Genomic DNA, 16,949 nt, shown 5'->3' on the forward strand with positions numbered 1-16,949 from the left:
GGGAATTTGTTATTGTTGAAAAATGACAGACCAATGAACTCTGGCTGTATTTTGTAAACTGAAGGTCATATGGTCCCCTACTAACGAGCAAACACCACCACTGCCCAGCTGCTCAAAATGAAAGGTACTAGGTCACAACAACTTTACTGTTCTTACAACTTTCAGGGAAAGCTGCCACTTGAAATTTAAGTTTAATTCAGAATGAAGTATTAATATAGAGACAAATACATTTTTTAAAATTTATCTTCTTTAATTCTTCAATCAGTGAGGACACTATTTTGCTGTTCATTGGTACAAAACAGCCCTGTCCCAGTATACAAGGGTATACAGAATTCTGTAACATCATTAGCTACAGTAAACTTACTTTACTAGATAGCATAGCAAAGTAGGATTAACTAAAGATATATTTTAATAAGAAAATGCTTTAAAATAACACGAAGTCAATGAACATTTGACTGTACAATTTACTTTGTCAAAATATAAAGTATTGTCAGTTTATGTGTGTGAATTACACTAAGTCTCAACATAGCCAGGTGCTCAGGTTCTTGGGAATGTGTGAAGCAATTCATACATCATGATTCTCTAAGGGGTATACTGAAAACTTCCACAAGTATCCCAGATATTTGGTCAGAGATAAGGAACAAACGTTAAGGCAATCTTCCAAGTAAATGTAAACTTTTCTGAAGTGGCCTTTCCAGTAAATTATTATTATTGGGAATACTCTGTACTTACAACGCTGTTGGGTATCATTAGTAGCACATGATCACACTTACTGTCACTTTAAGTTATTTAACTCAAAAATCCTGCCATTATAAAATGTCTGGGGTGCTTTTACTCTGTAGACATAAAACAGGCACTTTCTGTTGACATATCTGTAAATCCTAAATATTTTCTAGCAATAGATGTGTCTCTAGCCAGAATTGTGTTTCTAATAGTGTTCTAAATACTGTGGTCCTATATTAAGAATAATTTGTCTGTAATTTTTCTAATTTAAATCTGAGCTTAGAATGTCTTTTAATAGGGCATTAGCTACAGAAGCATTAAAAATAAATAGTGCTACTCTTTGAACATTTTTCAATATGACATCTTTTGTTTGTCACCCCTTTTCCAAAGTGATTTTCAGAGCATGTGAACTAAACTGACTACAAGGAGAAGTGGACACAGGCCATTAGGAGAGTCCCCTTATAGTGACCAACTAGTTTCATTTAATCTCTTTCTTAGCCTTATAATTGGCAGAGACCACCAGGTAATTATCTGGATTCATGTCCTTCAGGGTTGGAGACTTGCTCTGGATGGGCGATGTTTTGCCATCCACACGGGAGATCTGCAGCATCCGGCAGGGGTCATGTTTCAACAAATACCCTGCAAAAGTCTCCCATCCTCCGCCCACACGGACCATGACGTGTTTGTTGTGCAGCATCTGAAATGAAAGCACAGCAGAAGTGTTACATTCTGGGAATTCTAACAGTATCTCACATCAACTACTAGTTCTAGAGTTGTTATTGTTTTTTGTCTTGTTTTGCATGTCCTGTTGTTATTCTACTCCGTGTACAGTGTCTGAGTTAGCATACAGTTTATAAAAGAAGCTTTGTTTTTTCCAGGCAAGCACACTATGGATAGATGTCCCAGGACCCAGTTTTGCCCTGCTATGGGGTCACGGGACTATATACAACCTCCTGCTGGGCTCAGTGGGTCTGGAGGTTTCTCTCTGATACTCCTGGTTCCATTATAGCCTCATCAGTGCTGACCATCTCAAACCTGTACTTCGTTTTCCCCTTGGGGTTATACCCTCCTGAACCAGAAATTAAAAGGCCATGGAAATAGCTGCTATTGAATATAATGTTAAGAATCACAGAAACATTCAATACAAACAGAAGGGAAAATGCATTCAGAAAAATCCAAGTCTTTCCCAGTCACTGCCTTCCAAGTCATATTATTGAATGAGCAAACATTTATGTTTTCCTTTATGTTTGGTCTTCCTGATTTCTCTATAAAACATCTTCTAAAAGAACTTACCTTTAGATCTGTGAGCCATCTAGAACTTCGGGTTAACAAGGCTACAGATTGAGCAAATGAAGGCTACACTGTTGGGTGCTTTCAGTCTAGTAAAAATATGTCAGTTGTGAAAGTCTGGCCTGCAGAGTAATGAATTTAATCTTGGCTTCTTTTAATACCAGATAATGGAGATTAAAAGTGAATGTTGTACTATCACCCTGTTGATGCCCCACCTATTCAGCATGTTATGAGTGCATACTAGCAATATGATTTGGGAAGGGGCTGTGGCTGTGTTGGAGACTGGGGGAGTCATTTTTATCGTAGATTCTGTAAGATCAATTTGAATTTCCCTCACTGTCTGCTCAAGATTTGCACTTTCTTGATCCCGTTAAATGGAGGACAACTTCTCCTTTTACTGCTTTTATTATCTGTTGTGAATTTTATGAAAGTTTTGTAATCTCTTTTGAATGTTTATATTCATAAAAGTTTGTCTTTATGTTAGGGGGTTCACAGACTCCCAGAAATTTATCCATGGACTCAAACTAAGAAATTGTCATTCATGTGGTTGACCTGAAGTAGCTTTAAAAATCAAACATTGTGCAAAGTAGTAAAAATGTGCCAAATGGCTATAATTAAAACTATCAGACTCATGAAAATTACATGTAACTCTACTGGTTAGTCTCAGTGTGTATGGATTTTAGAATACAAAATAATTTAGGAAACATCTTTAAGCCAGCAGTCTTTAAATTTATCTTACATTGGAATCTACTCATTAAACACAATCTCAGTGGAACTCCTGAAATATAAAAGAAGATAAGTTAGGATTTAGCTCGTAACCATTTCCTCCCCATGTGCTGCCAGTTATATTGTTGTTGTTTTTCAGAGGAAAACATTGAGACCCAAGTCTTTTATGAGATTTCTTTAGAGTAGGACCCCGCTCTTCTGAATCCCTGTGTAGTCCCACAATAGTTCCTCCTTATAAAATAAAATCCATCAAGGTTTTTATAGTTTTACTTGCCTATTTTCATTCACACCAGTTCCTGTGTCTCTGTTGCCAGTGTCAAAATGACACTTTGACCCTTTCCTCCACTCTTCCAGAATGTGGCTTTGCCTATTGTTGAAGTTTTGGCACCTCTTGGCCTTGCAAATTAGTTAAGAGTTGCCCTGAAATATCCTTGGTATGAAGGTCTTTGGCAGAATGCCCAAGATCATTTGCCTGACTCTGAACAAGCCATTTCAATCAGAAATACCCATCAGAGATTTTTAAAACAATTATTTAACTCTGCAAAATAGTGAAAGAAATGAATATTCTTCTGTCTGGTGATTATGATCACTTAAGTATAAACTCTCCTTACAGATTCCTTAGTGAGTCCACAGGGCCATATGAGTGAATCCGACATGAATATAAATAACACAGGAATTGAATTTCTGCTCACTTATTCCATATCCTTCTTATACCTAATCAGCAACCTATAATTTCCTAAGGAAACCAGTGGTCAAACTGTTAACAGCTTCAAGCATGGGCTGAAGATAACAGGGCCTCATCACAAGCCTGATGAGACATTTCAGTATTCTCCCTCAGTGTGTGCTTAGTCTTAAGAATGATAACATTACACATGCACCTGCATAAACAAAACCCCCTACTGTTCCTTTTAAAGCAAATTCACTAACTGTGAACCAAATTACTCTCAATTCCTTCCCCTTTCTCCTCCCTAACATTTGTCCTACAAAACCCCAAGCTCAGATCAAGAATATAATCTTCCTTCTAAGCCAGGGAAGCTGCAGAGCTCTGCTAGAAGAACTTGTTCCTTCTCAGAGATCAGTAGTAATGTTAGGCCAACTGCAACTGATTGATCCTTTCACTTCTGCTTTGCTCAGCTCCATTTCCTAGTCTTCGCTGCTATTCTAAACACACCATCCACCTCCATCTTGATCCAACTACTGATGACTTCATCTTCATCAGGGATCGTTTTCTTATTCTTGGCTCATTTACTTCTATCTACATTGATCCCTTTTCCCACCTTTTTTTGGCACAAGGTCTGTTCTTCCCTGTTATGTCCTAATTCCCTCATGCAGAACTTAGCTGCCTCCAACATCCTGTGCCTTTTCTTCCCTCTTCTCCTTCCCCAACTTAACTTACAATGGTTCACAGCCTTGAGGAAATAAACACACCTGAGTCTCTCCCACTCTTATTCAAAGATGAATTCTGTTCCTTCCAGCCCAGTCCTTACCTTTTACATATGAGCTTCCTGATAGTTGTTTACACTAACCACTATCCAACCCACATAGCACATAGTTCATGTTGCTTCTGTTCCCTACCTCTTAACTGACTGTACAGGGAAAAGAGACCAACTGGCTTCTAGAATTATCGAACTCAATGGATAGTCCTTAATCTTTATCTTTCTTATCTCTCAGGCAAAATACCTGACAGTATTCACCACTCCTTTCCTCCAATGCCCTACTTCATTCTCTCTAACAAAATCTCTTTTCTGTATCCCCAGCTAGATTGTTCTTTCTCTGCATCCTTTGTAGGTTCTGTTTCTTTTACCTATCTTTAAATGTTGCTGTTTCAAAGGATTCTGCCCTTTTTCCGTTGCCTTTTCACTCTAGTCATTTTCTTTGCAACCTCATGGTTTTCACTATCAACTTTTTTGTCTTCCAAATTATAATTCTAGCCCTTGCTTCCTACCTGAACTTCCAATCAGAAAAACTTACCAGTCTTCTGCCTTCCACGAGAAGGCCCCCACATGCCTTCCCTAATAAGACAGGTGCACGGGTATTCTTTGTAACTAGTCAGATACCAAAAGCATTGTTCTCCCCTCCCTGCCCATCCTCTTCACCATAAATGCTTCTTAGGGTCTTTGTTTCCACTGCTGCTATTTAGTTCATCATTTCTCTGGGCTACTGCACAGGTATAACTGCCTCTAGTCTTGCCCTCCCTATCAACTCAGTAAATTACCACCAAAGGGAATACCGAAAATGCAAATTGGATCATCTCCTGCCTTAATACTTCTACTAGTTTTCTCCCTCCCTTCGGCTGAGATTCAAATCTCTTTACTTGCATATACCATTCTCCATGAATAGTCCTGCCAGGTGCATTTGTCCTTTGCACTCTAGGACCCCATGACATTTTTAAATTTAATATTCCCAGATAACATTTTTTCTTTCATACTATTTTACATTTGTTCTTAAATGTGGAATTCCCTTTCTGCTCTGCCGCCCTGTTTACCAGGAACACAAACATTACTCCAGTTCAAACATCTCCTTCAGCTGAAAAATTCTCCAGGATCATATCCCTCACTGGATAAGGGTACACTTCCTTGTTATGTACACATGTTTTCATTGTTTCACTCACTCTACTATATTAATTGCAAATTTACCTGGATGCCCCATTTAATAATGTGTGAAATCTCTGAAGAGAGTGATGACAAATTTCTAATTTTTGAAAACTAACATGGGTAAACTCTAAATATTCTCAATACTATAGTTGTATCACACTCCTTTTCATGTATTATTCCACAGACTCTACTTACTCTTCCTAATCTAGGGTATCATTATCAATTATTACTCCATTTTATAGAAAGGAAAACCAATGTTTTTGGAAGAAGAACTGATGCTCTTAAATATCTGTTGAAAGATCACATAACAAATCAGTGGGGAACATAAACAAGAATCCTTTTTTCCACTTCACTACACCTACTTATTCTGTAAAACTCCTGGATTTGTATTTTCGTACCTGCTTAGTTATTTACAATTTAGCACAGATAAGAATTCTTAGTGCCAGAAATAGTAATAAGTAGCTTAAGCAGATTAGATGCTCATGTAAAATGACATTTGGTGTTATGTTCTCATAAAACCTAAATAAACAATGACTCCAATTTTAGAAGATTAGCCTTTAGTGGCCCTAATTTTTTCAGAAATAAACATGTGTAACGTGCAGGTAATAAGATAGAATATATTTACAATCAGCTGTTGGCAGAAATAGAATGGAGCTTTGATTCTCTCTGTTCAGTGTACATCTACCTTGCAACTCTTTTTATTTTGATGCATTACAAGATTGAATAATGGTGTGCTCTCTATTCCAAAAACAACTCCTCTTGGCTTGTAGCCTCAGTGCACATGTTAAATGAGTATTTAATGGTGGTTTTCTATGTTATTGCTTATTGCACTTCTCAAGAAAAATAAATTGGGGGCCTCCCTGGTGGTGCAAGGGGTTAAGCACCACACAATGAAGCAATTTGCAGCCTCTGCAGCATGAGTCTGATCCCAGGCCGGCCAGGGAGCAACCCATATGGTGCAGCAGACCTTTCCTGACTCACCCACTGCTCCCCTCAGCAGTGTACTTCAGCCAATCTGCCTGTTCTGTTCCCTGCTCTGTCTCTGGTGAATCCTCTCACCCCCCACACCTCTGGCCTGTACCCCAGCACTTTCATGTATAAATAAATAAATCTTTAAAAAAATAATTTAAAAAAATAAAAAAGAAAAAGAAGTTGGCATTGCTACACATTTGTCCAATACTGTATACTGAAAAGCTGTGGAATTTGCTGTTGGTCCTGTTCTAGTGATTACTGTTTTTTACAACTGATTTCATTCCTCTCTGTGCCCTTGATCCTACCAAAGGGAAGAAAATTCATTACTTAGAATCATTTCTCAATGCTGAAGGGTAGAAAACAAAATAATAACAAAAATCATGTCTCAATACTTTTTCCCAATGACCTTAATGAAGTTCTCTAAGCAGATCTTGGTTGCAAACATCGCAAACATTTTCTTTTTTGATGTTTATCAGCAATCCTTATTTTTTGCTTAGAGGAAAGAATCAGTATGCCTCCAAGCTTTAGGTTTTTTTTTTTTTAATAACTTCTAATGGAAGAAATGTTCCCATTCTTATAAAGGGCATTTTGTTTTATGACTTGTCCTATTATAAGCTGATTATGTACTGTTTTCCTCTTTAGGTATACCAGTGAAAGGGGACCCATCTTTCTCACGTGATCATAGAGTCATTCAGTATCAGAACACCTACCATGTGACCATGTGCCAGGTAATCTACAAATATGCCTTGTTGAAATCAAGATAATAAAAAGGAAACATTGGCAATGCTGACATTTCACAGATGTACACAAAGGCAGAGAGAGGGTCACACAGGTTCCCCAGAGTGAGGCTAGAGATCATATCTCCTTTATCCCCATCCCAGTACCCAGCCTTACAATTGGACAGCTGCACCATTCCTCAAATTATTGTGCTAAAAACAAATGCAATATGTAAAGGTGGGTGAATCACCTAATGTCTTTGACCCAGCAGTGGTTTCTAATATGTCAGATCAGTCCTGCTGTTTCTTACTGAATTCCTAACACTGTTTTTGAGTACAAATCAATCTTATTTTCTAAACAAATTAGAATTACAACAAGTTCTATAGCTCATATATGTATTTAATTCAAGGAGAAAAAAGATGGGTTGAGAGGAAATAACTCTAGATATCAATTTAGAATATAATGAAAATTTTAAAGGTAATTGAAATGATTACTCAACAGCTTCCTGTACTCTCAAGGTCACTGCAGTGCTGAGGAGGTCAGTACATGGACTTTATGGTATATGATAATAGATTTGAGAAGAGATTTTTTTTCCCTTTCTAATTTGAAGTTAGAGGGACAGACTGGAATCACATTAAGAACTTAAAACAGGAAAAAGTATTTGTATTCTTTTGAGGAACATTTGTTAGCCTTAGAAACAGAAATACATCAATTTATTTTTCATTAACAAGTCACAGTTGATATTTATGTAGATCATAGAAAATTATAGGTTTTACTAAATGAATAAAAAAGATCATGTCACATAGGAGAGGGAGAAATATTATGGATTTACTGGTAATGTATTTGTGTCTTCAGGTGACCAAGCAATGTATAGTTTTAGCATACAAACAACAAAACAAATGCAATACCAACAAAAGTAAACAGTAACAGGGAATATCTTTTAGATAAGCAGAACTTAAAGTTAAAAGCTTCATCTTCATATTTGATAGCTTTAATTTATTACTTCTCCAGCTGAGATCTGCTTTAATATTTTACATCAATCATAAATCATAATTCCTATGAGAAGCTTCAGGTGTCACCACCTTCTCAGGACAACACTGACAAATTTGTTTCATTCTGATTCCAATCTAGTGTTGATGACCTTGAAGGCAGCACACCCATCAAGTACTCTGAATACCAATGTCATTAGACTCCAAGGGTATAAAAGCTTTCCAGCAGGATGCTATCATCTCTCACATTTCACTAATCTATTTCACTAATCCACCCCCTACTCCAGTGCCAGGGTAATCTTTCTGAAAGGAAAATTTAATCACGCTACAGTGTTGCTTAAAAACCTGAGTGGTTCTCCATTTTCTGTAGTGTTTCTTAGCCACTTTTAGCTCCAGTCTATCTGAGAAATACAAATCATTCATGGGGCCTTCCTGGTGGCACAGGGGTTAGTCTCAGTGCCAGGGAGCTTACCCACAAGGTGCACAGACCTCTCCTGACTCACCCACTGCGCCCTTCAGCAGTGTATTTCAATCAATCTGCCTGTTCTGCCCCCCACTCTGTCTCTGGTGAAATCCTCTCACATCCCCCTGACATACACCTCTGGCCAGCACCCCAGCTCTTGTATGCATAAATAATAAAAACAAATCTTAAAAAAAAAATAAGACTTGCTCACATTAGCACAGGAAGTATGTGGTCAAGATCCTGGGAGAGTCGTCACGTGGGCACACAGGGCAGTCCCTGCAACTCCAGAGTGGGCAGGCACATAAATAATTAGAAAAGGAATTTGCCAGTGATTCTGATATCTCCTCTATTACCGCTGACCTTCCCTTTCAACCATGAGAACAACTAGCCTGAGACAAAAAGCACTTGATGGTCCACTTACTATTCTTTCTCACCAACTGCCTAGAAGGAGACAACTCACCTAAATTTAGATGAATTCAGCCTCCTGGGATATCATATGCTTCCTAACACCTCCTTGCCAACCCCATTTGCTGTGTGTTTTTACAAGCCATCATAACTTGAATGAAAATATTGTTTTTAGAATGCAGTCATCTGCTCTCCTGAGAAAGAATGTTAAGTTAATTTATAGGACAACAGACTCTGTCATCATCTAATATTATAATGAAATGGCATATGCTCAAAATTGGGTGACTGGGAATTCAGCTATCTGCCTGGGGTACCCTGCCACGTGGAGGAGTAAGACAGCAGGTGTTCAATAGCTAGTTTGTCTTGTTGAATGCCTGATACCTGTATTTTCTAGATAAGTGATGAAGTCACCTGGTAACAGGGAAATTGGGGCTCTGATAACCACAGAAGATGTGTGAAGACTTCTTTGTCAAAGGTTTAAGTACATCCCAATCTCTCTGGCTACTTGAAATTATGAATGGTTAAACACTGACTACATAAAGAAGGTTCTGGAATGATCACTTTATTGTTTACAAAGCAGTTTTCATATTTACTCTCTTGTTTTTTTCTTCATCATACCCTTTTCTCAAATAAAGCTTCAGAGACATACAGTAACCACAGCAGATGCTATAATTTGTTTTGTCTTCACCAAATTTCCCAGATATGGTTACTACTAAGTAGTGACATTTGTTTAACCCTCTTCAATTTCTCATGTGTAGAATTATTATAATGATTCCTTTCTCCTATAGTTGCTGGCATGCATGTGGCAACAGTACCTGTAATATTCAACCATTGCCTGTACTTGTTGTTACTACTGATAATATTTTTTGTGATGATGATAGGCTTTAGAGATTTTATTCATTTAATTCTTTGAGTAACTGTAAGTGGTTTGCATTATTGTTCTCATTTACAGATGAGAAAATGTTATCTCAGGAAGGTTAAGTACATTGCCTCAAGGCACCTAGCTAGGCATGGACAAAGTTTCAATTTGTGTCTGAGTCTGATTTAAAAACAATGCTCATTATCACCCAAATACACCCCCTAAAGGGGCTTTGCCAAGGGTCTGGTGTCTGACTTCTCATCTAGACTGCTTTCCTGCATAACACCTCTTTAGGAATATCTGTTAACGTTTTATGATATAACTATAATGATCATATCGCCCAGCTCAGAACATACCCCAGACCCAGAACAAAGCATGTATTTAAATGTTTAATACATGCTTGGAGGAATTTGTTTCATCCAAAGAAAAATAAAATTTTGAAAATTAGATACCCCAGTGTGTTGCCCTGGGCCCCACACTACAAAAGGCAACAGTACAGGAGAATTTTCTGACAGTCTGCAAGTATTTTCTTTTAAATCATTTCACCAGATCCCTGGGCAAGATGGCTTTTGGGGGACTAAGGCTTGCCCACTTCTACCTGTCACCTGTGGACATTTCCCTCCCTCAGTTCCAGGGAGGCTGGCTCCAGCCATGGCTCCCCGGAGCCAACAGGCCAACCAGCCTGTCCTGACATGAGTGCAGGCCATGCATGGCTTTTCTCCTTTTTATATCTGGCTCTATGATTCAAAATGGACCAATCAGATTCAAGCCACTTCACTAGTTCATTACTCGGATTGAAAAATGGAAAAGTTGATTGGTCCTAAACAGTGCAATCGGATGCTTAGGACTAAAAATGGCCTGATAAGGCTTGTAGGGTGCCGGACCCTGAAGGGGATAGAAGGCAGAACAAGAGCCAACTTAAGTCATTCTGCTCCTGGCCTCCCAAGAGAGAAGAAGGCTTCATCAAACTACCTTAGAAGAAGTCTGCAGCCAGCATTTGAAGAAAGAAGTAGTAGTGTCAGCCAGTCTCCAAAAATAGAAGGATTCATTGGACCACCTTTTAAGAAGTCAGCAGCTAGCCTTCAAAGAGCAAGCGTTCATCATTCATCGGACCAGAGAAGGATTCTGCTTCCAGCCTCTGGAGAGAGAGATTCTTTGCGCAGTTGACCTCACCAGACCTTCATGGAGTTTTTGTGGGCTTCTAGTCATCCACACCTCAGTAGACCTTCACAGAGACTCAGCTGCTGCATCTTCCTCTGGTCTGTCCTGACATCACCTTCAAGGAGCACCCTTAACTCTGCCAAGATCTCACAGAGCTGACCACCGCCTCTGGGTCTCTGGCTCCATCTCCTGGTGTTGCTGAGTTCATAGCTGTCTAGTCCAGCATCTGATCCAGCCTTACTGCATGTCACCTCACCTTCCACATGTGGCCTTCATTTGGGATTACTGAACACTATGGACACTAACTGGGGTGAGGCAGATGCCCACTTGTGGCCTTACAAACTTTTTTCCCCCATCTACTTATTATTAAATAAACCCTGTTGTTGGACCCTGAGCAATCGAGTGGTCTTGCAATTGTGCCCACAGGTGAGAACCCACAGTGACCTGTCTCCACCCTGGTCACTGTCCCTGAGCCCTGTTTGAGTCTCTTTTAAGAGTCTTTTGGACTGTTTCAGCTTGGCAGGCTAGTGTTATTGTTCCAATTGCACAACTACCCATTAAGTGGGTAGTTCATGGACATACAGTAAGAAGACAGACACGAGTCTTTTGACTCCCAGTTTTGTATCTGTTGTTTTCATTAATAAATCAGATATTAGGGTGAATATAATCCTCAGACCCTTATTTGAAGGATGAACATTTGCAGAGTGGTAAATGGTGATGAACAGGGCTTTAAGACAGAATCTTCTAGTTATTAAAGATGACCAGAAAAAATTTTAGTCTGCTTTTATTATTTCCTTCTATGAAAGGGAAGAGTTCATTTCCCAGGATCATTGTAGACAAATCACTCTCAGTAGCTTCTTTCTAGAAGCAAACATGAGAGGAGCAGCTAACAGATGAACGTAACAATTGACTGGCAAAAGTTCCATTTGCATCTGCTAGGAAATATGTGTAAGAGCACTTAATGCCAACTGCCTGTCACTTCTCATTTAATTGTTATGTAAGGCCTCCATTCTCCCAATTCCTCACCATATGAAATTAAGAAGCCTTTGCTGATTCTAATTACCAGTTCTATGGAACCATTTCAGACAGGGAAAGCAAAATTATGATAAATATTTTATAAAACACTCAGCACAGTGAAAGCAAGGAAGTGGAAAATGCTGGTATCGGAAAGAGAAGAGCTGCCTAGAGGAAGGATTTGCAGCTGGTACATACAGGATTGAAACTAGAACTCATCTACCCCAAAGAAGTAACAACTCTTCAAGAAGGGAAGATGGGTTCTAAGGGGCAATGAAAAACCACTCCTTCCACTAATCAAACAGGGTTATGTTTGTCTGATTCAATCTAAACTCCATTTTCACTTCTAAACACTGATACCCAATACCAACAGACTGAGCACCCGGCAAGCGGAAAGGTTAATATGGTGACAAGGATGCTCAACAGTGATTTCCTGCCTGGAATCCTTCTGTGTCCTGAAAGGTAACAATGATATCTGTGACTCACACACTGGAAACACTGTTACTTAGTCATTGTTTCTATTGTTTCTTTAGAGTGGTGGTGGATCCATTAAAATGAAAAGCAAAATATTGCTGAAAACATTCTGATCTTTGGTCATGACAAAATACTTAAAAACATGAGTTTCCTTCTTTTCAAAAACCCTTTCAACTGAAAGGTAAGGGATAACAACATTCTAAAACCACAAAGACAAAGGGAAATTGAGAGGATAGAAGAGTAGACTAGAAAGGTCAATATATTTTTAGAGGATGGAAAACAGAGGATGAGTTGATGAGTCTTAACTAACTCAGGGTGGAGAGAACTGAAACTAAGTCTGAAATGACAGCTGCCAAAAGAAAGTAAGCCAATCATGTCTGGAAAGTGGAGGAATGCAGGTTTTAAAATCACCATGCACTTCCTTCAAGTGAGGAGAGTAGTGAGTTTAAAAAAAGGAATAATTGATTGAAATGTGGCAGAAACAGCAGTTAGCCAACTGGATTTACTGTGCCGCACCCCAGACTTGCTATGCCTGTGACTACCCCATAGTGCTGGTGACTACATCCTAACATCAGGAGATTAAAGGTTCTATATATGCAGAAACTGAAACGGGTACTCCAGACTAGGGGATGACACAGGCACAGGATGGACAGAAACACAGGTACAGGACAAAGCAAATACAGCCGAGTTAATTATAGAATACAGAAAGCATTTACATGGGTATGAACTTCCCTGTATGTTTGAAATTGTTCATAATAAAATGTTAGAGGAAAAATTCATTCCAAATCCAACTTATTCTCATCATCTCCACTGCTATCTCCCTTACTCTTCGCCTCACCTGGATTAACATAATGTAACTTTCAAGATGCTCTTCCTCCTTCTGCCTTGGCCTCTCAGAATATTCACAACAGAGAAGCTAGGGGATCTTGTTAAAACAGATGTCACATCAGGTTACAAATTCATTCACAACCTGGCATGGCTTCCCATTTCACTGGGTGTGAACTAGAGTCTCTCTGATGGTCTCCAAGTTCAAGTGTGCTGTGGAATGCTTTTACCTCTCCCAATTCATATCCTAACAGGAGACCCTCTTGTGCTGTGTTATATCCACGTTGGCCTCCTTGCTATTTGTCAAAGACCCAGGGCCTCTCCAGGCCCTGTGCTTGCTATTGCCTGTGCTTGCTATTGCTTGCTGTGCTTGTGCAAGCAATTGCTTCTGTCTTGTGCCTGTGCTTGCTATTGCTTCTGTCTAGAATACATTTCTTCCAGAAACTCAGAAAACTGCAGAGTGAACTCCATATCGCCTTCATGTCTTTGCTGACCTCTCACCTTCTCAATGAGGCTCATTCCTAAAGACTTACTGAAAATTGCAGTCTCTACTGCTGGCACTCTCAAGGTGCCTTAGCCTCTCCTTTACCTTCCCTACTCAACACAACATTTACCACTTTCTAGTAAGGTATATAATTTAAATATTGACTCTGTTTATTGTTTATACAGTATAGTCCTCCCTAACTAGGGTTTCAGACCCCCAGTTAAATTTGAACTTCAAATAAACAACACATATTCTCTTGGTATAAGTATGTTTCCTGCAATATTTGGAACATACTCATACAAAAAAAAAAAAACAAAAAAAAAACTATGTGTCAATTATCTGAAATTCAAATAAAACTGTGCACCTTGTAATTAATCTGGAAGACACAAACATATACACACAGGAAGATAATGTTTAATATTCACAAGGGAGTCAGGAATCCTTTATATTGTTCTCTGATGTATCCTTAAGCTCCTCAGACACTGCTTGTTTCATAAAATACATACTAGATGTTCATTAAGGACATACTAGATGAAAAAATGATAACACATATTTTCAGGATGAGTTCTAAAAAAATTAAGGAGTTATCAATACAAGACATGAGATCCAGGAAATAGACAGTCCAACATAAGTGCAAATTAATGATGTCTTGGGTGACACAAGAAGCAGGCTGGGGAAGAGTGGGGAGCAGAGATGAAACTGATAGATGAGCTGTGCATCTACTTATGACATCACTGTGATGGGGTTTGCAGTTCTCCAAGGGGATCCACTGGAATTACCAATGACACTGGACAAATAGGAGGGAGGGGAGTAAATGCCTGTGGTGGAATGAGGGAGCTGCATGAGACTGCAAAATCACCATCTTCTTGCTACACTGGATTTAGATGTATACCATAGAAAATGCCTAAGATTTTAAAATAGAGTAGAACAGCTTAGTTATGTAATTTAGAAACTTGGAGACAGGTAAAAGAAAGAACAGCTGTAAGTGGTAAAACCAACTGCCTCTTCAGAGAACTCAGGAAAAAGAGACTCGAAAGGGGTGAATAAAGATGGGCATATTTGTTGCTTCTAATCACAAATATTGTAACATTATCTTACTAAGTACAGTCATTTTTTTTTACAAAAATCAAAATTATATTTAAAAATATTCAATTCTGCTATTAAAGAAACCAAAAGCAAAAAGGGGGAAATATCATTTTTGAAGTAGCAACCTAGAAAAAATATATGCATTTCAACATCCACAAAATTATTTTCTTGCTATGATAACCTTATTCCTCCTGTGCAAACTAGCTGGCAGGCTCTCAGCATCTCCACTATATAAAGATGTGATTTTACCTGACATCACCACAAAATTAAGGATGACCTTTCTCTCCCTGGTCAAACTTCAGGAACAGCCTTCAGACCTTAGGTATAACCTGGTTACCTAACTGCATACGTGTTTCTTAATATTATACTACTACTTGATCATTTATAAAATTCTTCCCAGTGCCATTTCATTTTATCCTTTCATGTTACTTTTAAAGTTGTATTCATATTATGCATATTTGGATTTCTCCCAACACCAAACAAAACTGTGATAATATCCTCAAGACTGTGACATGAACTTAGGGACTCAAGATGTGGCTGATAGTATTTTTTCTAACCACAGCTTATTCCCCCTTGGTCCATAAGGTATTCCTGACTCTTGAACAATTATAAATCTCAGTATTTTCTCTTCCAGAAAACCTTCTTTCCAAGATCCTGAATTTTGTTCTTCCTATTTCCCCTTATATTCTCATAAAAGCCCACACACTTTCCATAGCTGATTGCTTGGTAGAGGTTTCCTGTAATTCTAATTGGCTCCCCCAAACCTTCTCTGAGTTACAAAAGTGTTGCTCTTTTACTAACTCAAATTTCTCAAGCTATTAAAACAGTTCAAGAGCATCTAAGAAAATTACAAACCAATTTCACTCATAATATAAATGTTAAAATATTACTTCTGCATATTACATAAAAAATTGTCTTTATTTTCCACACAGCTATATTCTCTACTCTAGTCTGAATTTAAAAATTCTTCTTCACTGAATATGCTATTTCAACCCTTCATTTTCTGGTATGAGTAGGTGAAATTTGGAGTTCAGTCCCAAATTGTTCAGTCTTCTTAAAGATGAAGTCCAAAAGAATTAATTCATCACTGCCTGGGTCTGTCCATCCTGGCTTCAGAGGTTGGTCACATGTTTGATTGTAAATAAATGAGACTGTTGTTCATAGGGGCACCCACAAGTCTCCAGGGGGAGGATGACCCAACTCTGTTGATAAAACCACACATAACTAAAGGATGAGGAAGCTGGGGCCACAACTGCCTGCTCAAATTCCCTCTGCTTTCAGACATGAACTCCCAACTTTTCTGACAAGAAGTTCTTTGCTCTTAAATTGACCTTTACCTCCAATAATTCTGGTATCTCTTTTCCTGTCAAAGTTTAAACTAAAATTTTTACTAGTCTACCTCCCATATTTATATTTCTGTAATTTTAAATCACTATTCTGTTCCTTTACTTTTGCTCATTTTCTAAAGTTTTTTTTTTTAATATAATTTGTGGGTGTGCACAAGCATATTACATACACACAATTAGAGAGCTAACTTGTATGAGTTCCATGTGCCACAAACATATATCCATCCATCCCTACCTCCTTGTCTTTATTTCCTTCAACTATGATTAGAGGAATGCTGTTGTCTGACTAGGTCCTGACTAGTGTATTAGAATGTTCTAATTGTTTGCCTTTTCTATCTGTCTTAAATGATTTACATTTTCTCATGATAAAATCCACAGAACAGGGCCTCCCCGGTGGCGCAGCGGTTGAGCACTGGGTTGCGAAGCTGCCCGCAGCTTTTGCAGCGCAGGTTCGATCCCCAGCTGCAACCCCAGCCACCGGAGGAGGGTCCCACATGGCGCGCAGACCTCTCCTGCCACCCGCTGCTCCCCTCAGCAGTGTGCTTCAGTCCGTCTACCTGTTCTGCTCCCTGCTCTGGCTCTGGTGAATCCTCTCACCCTCTCGCGCTTCTGACTGTGCCCAGTGCTTGTATAAATAAATAAATCTTTAAAAAAAAAAATCCACAGAACAAATGCTCAGCCATGTGGGTCCCTTGACTACTTCATTTTTTCTCCCTACAGCCCACTGAATGCAAGGATGTGTTTCTGTTTGAACAAGTATCTCCCACAAATATCTCCCCATATTTCATGAACTTAACCACATAACTATAACCTTGACTGTC

At 38.8% G+C, this 16,949-nt stretch overlaps 1 protein-coding gene across 14 annotated transcripts in view; it reads right to left on the bottom strand.

Moving 5' to 3' along the window:
• Nucleotides 1-237: 237 nt before the first annotated feature.
• GAS2 (growth arrest specific 2) overlaps nucleotides 238-16,949 on the bottom strand; it is a 279,708-nt gene continuing 262,996 nt past the window's right edge. For all 14 annotated transcript variants that reach the window (XM_054699337.1, XM_054699338.1, XM_054699335.1 and 11 more), the window contains one exon: nucleotides 238-1,420. In XM_054699337.1, coding sequence (XP_054555312.1) covers nucleotides 1,202-1,420 — 219 coding nt within the window. In that variant the 3' untranslated portion in view covers nucleotides 238-1,201. The remainder of the gene's footprint in view (nucleotides 1,421-16,949) is intronic.

This window comes from Talpa occidentalis, unplaced genomic scaffold, assembly GCF_014898055.3.
Source record: "Talpa occidentalis isolate TD23 unplaced genomic scaffold, MPIMG_talOcc4v2.1 talOcc4.3, whole genome shotgun sequence".
Taxonomy (NCBI): Eukaryota; Metazoa; Chordata; class Mammalia; order Eulipotyphla; family Talpidae; genus Talpa; species Talpa occidentalis.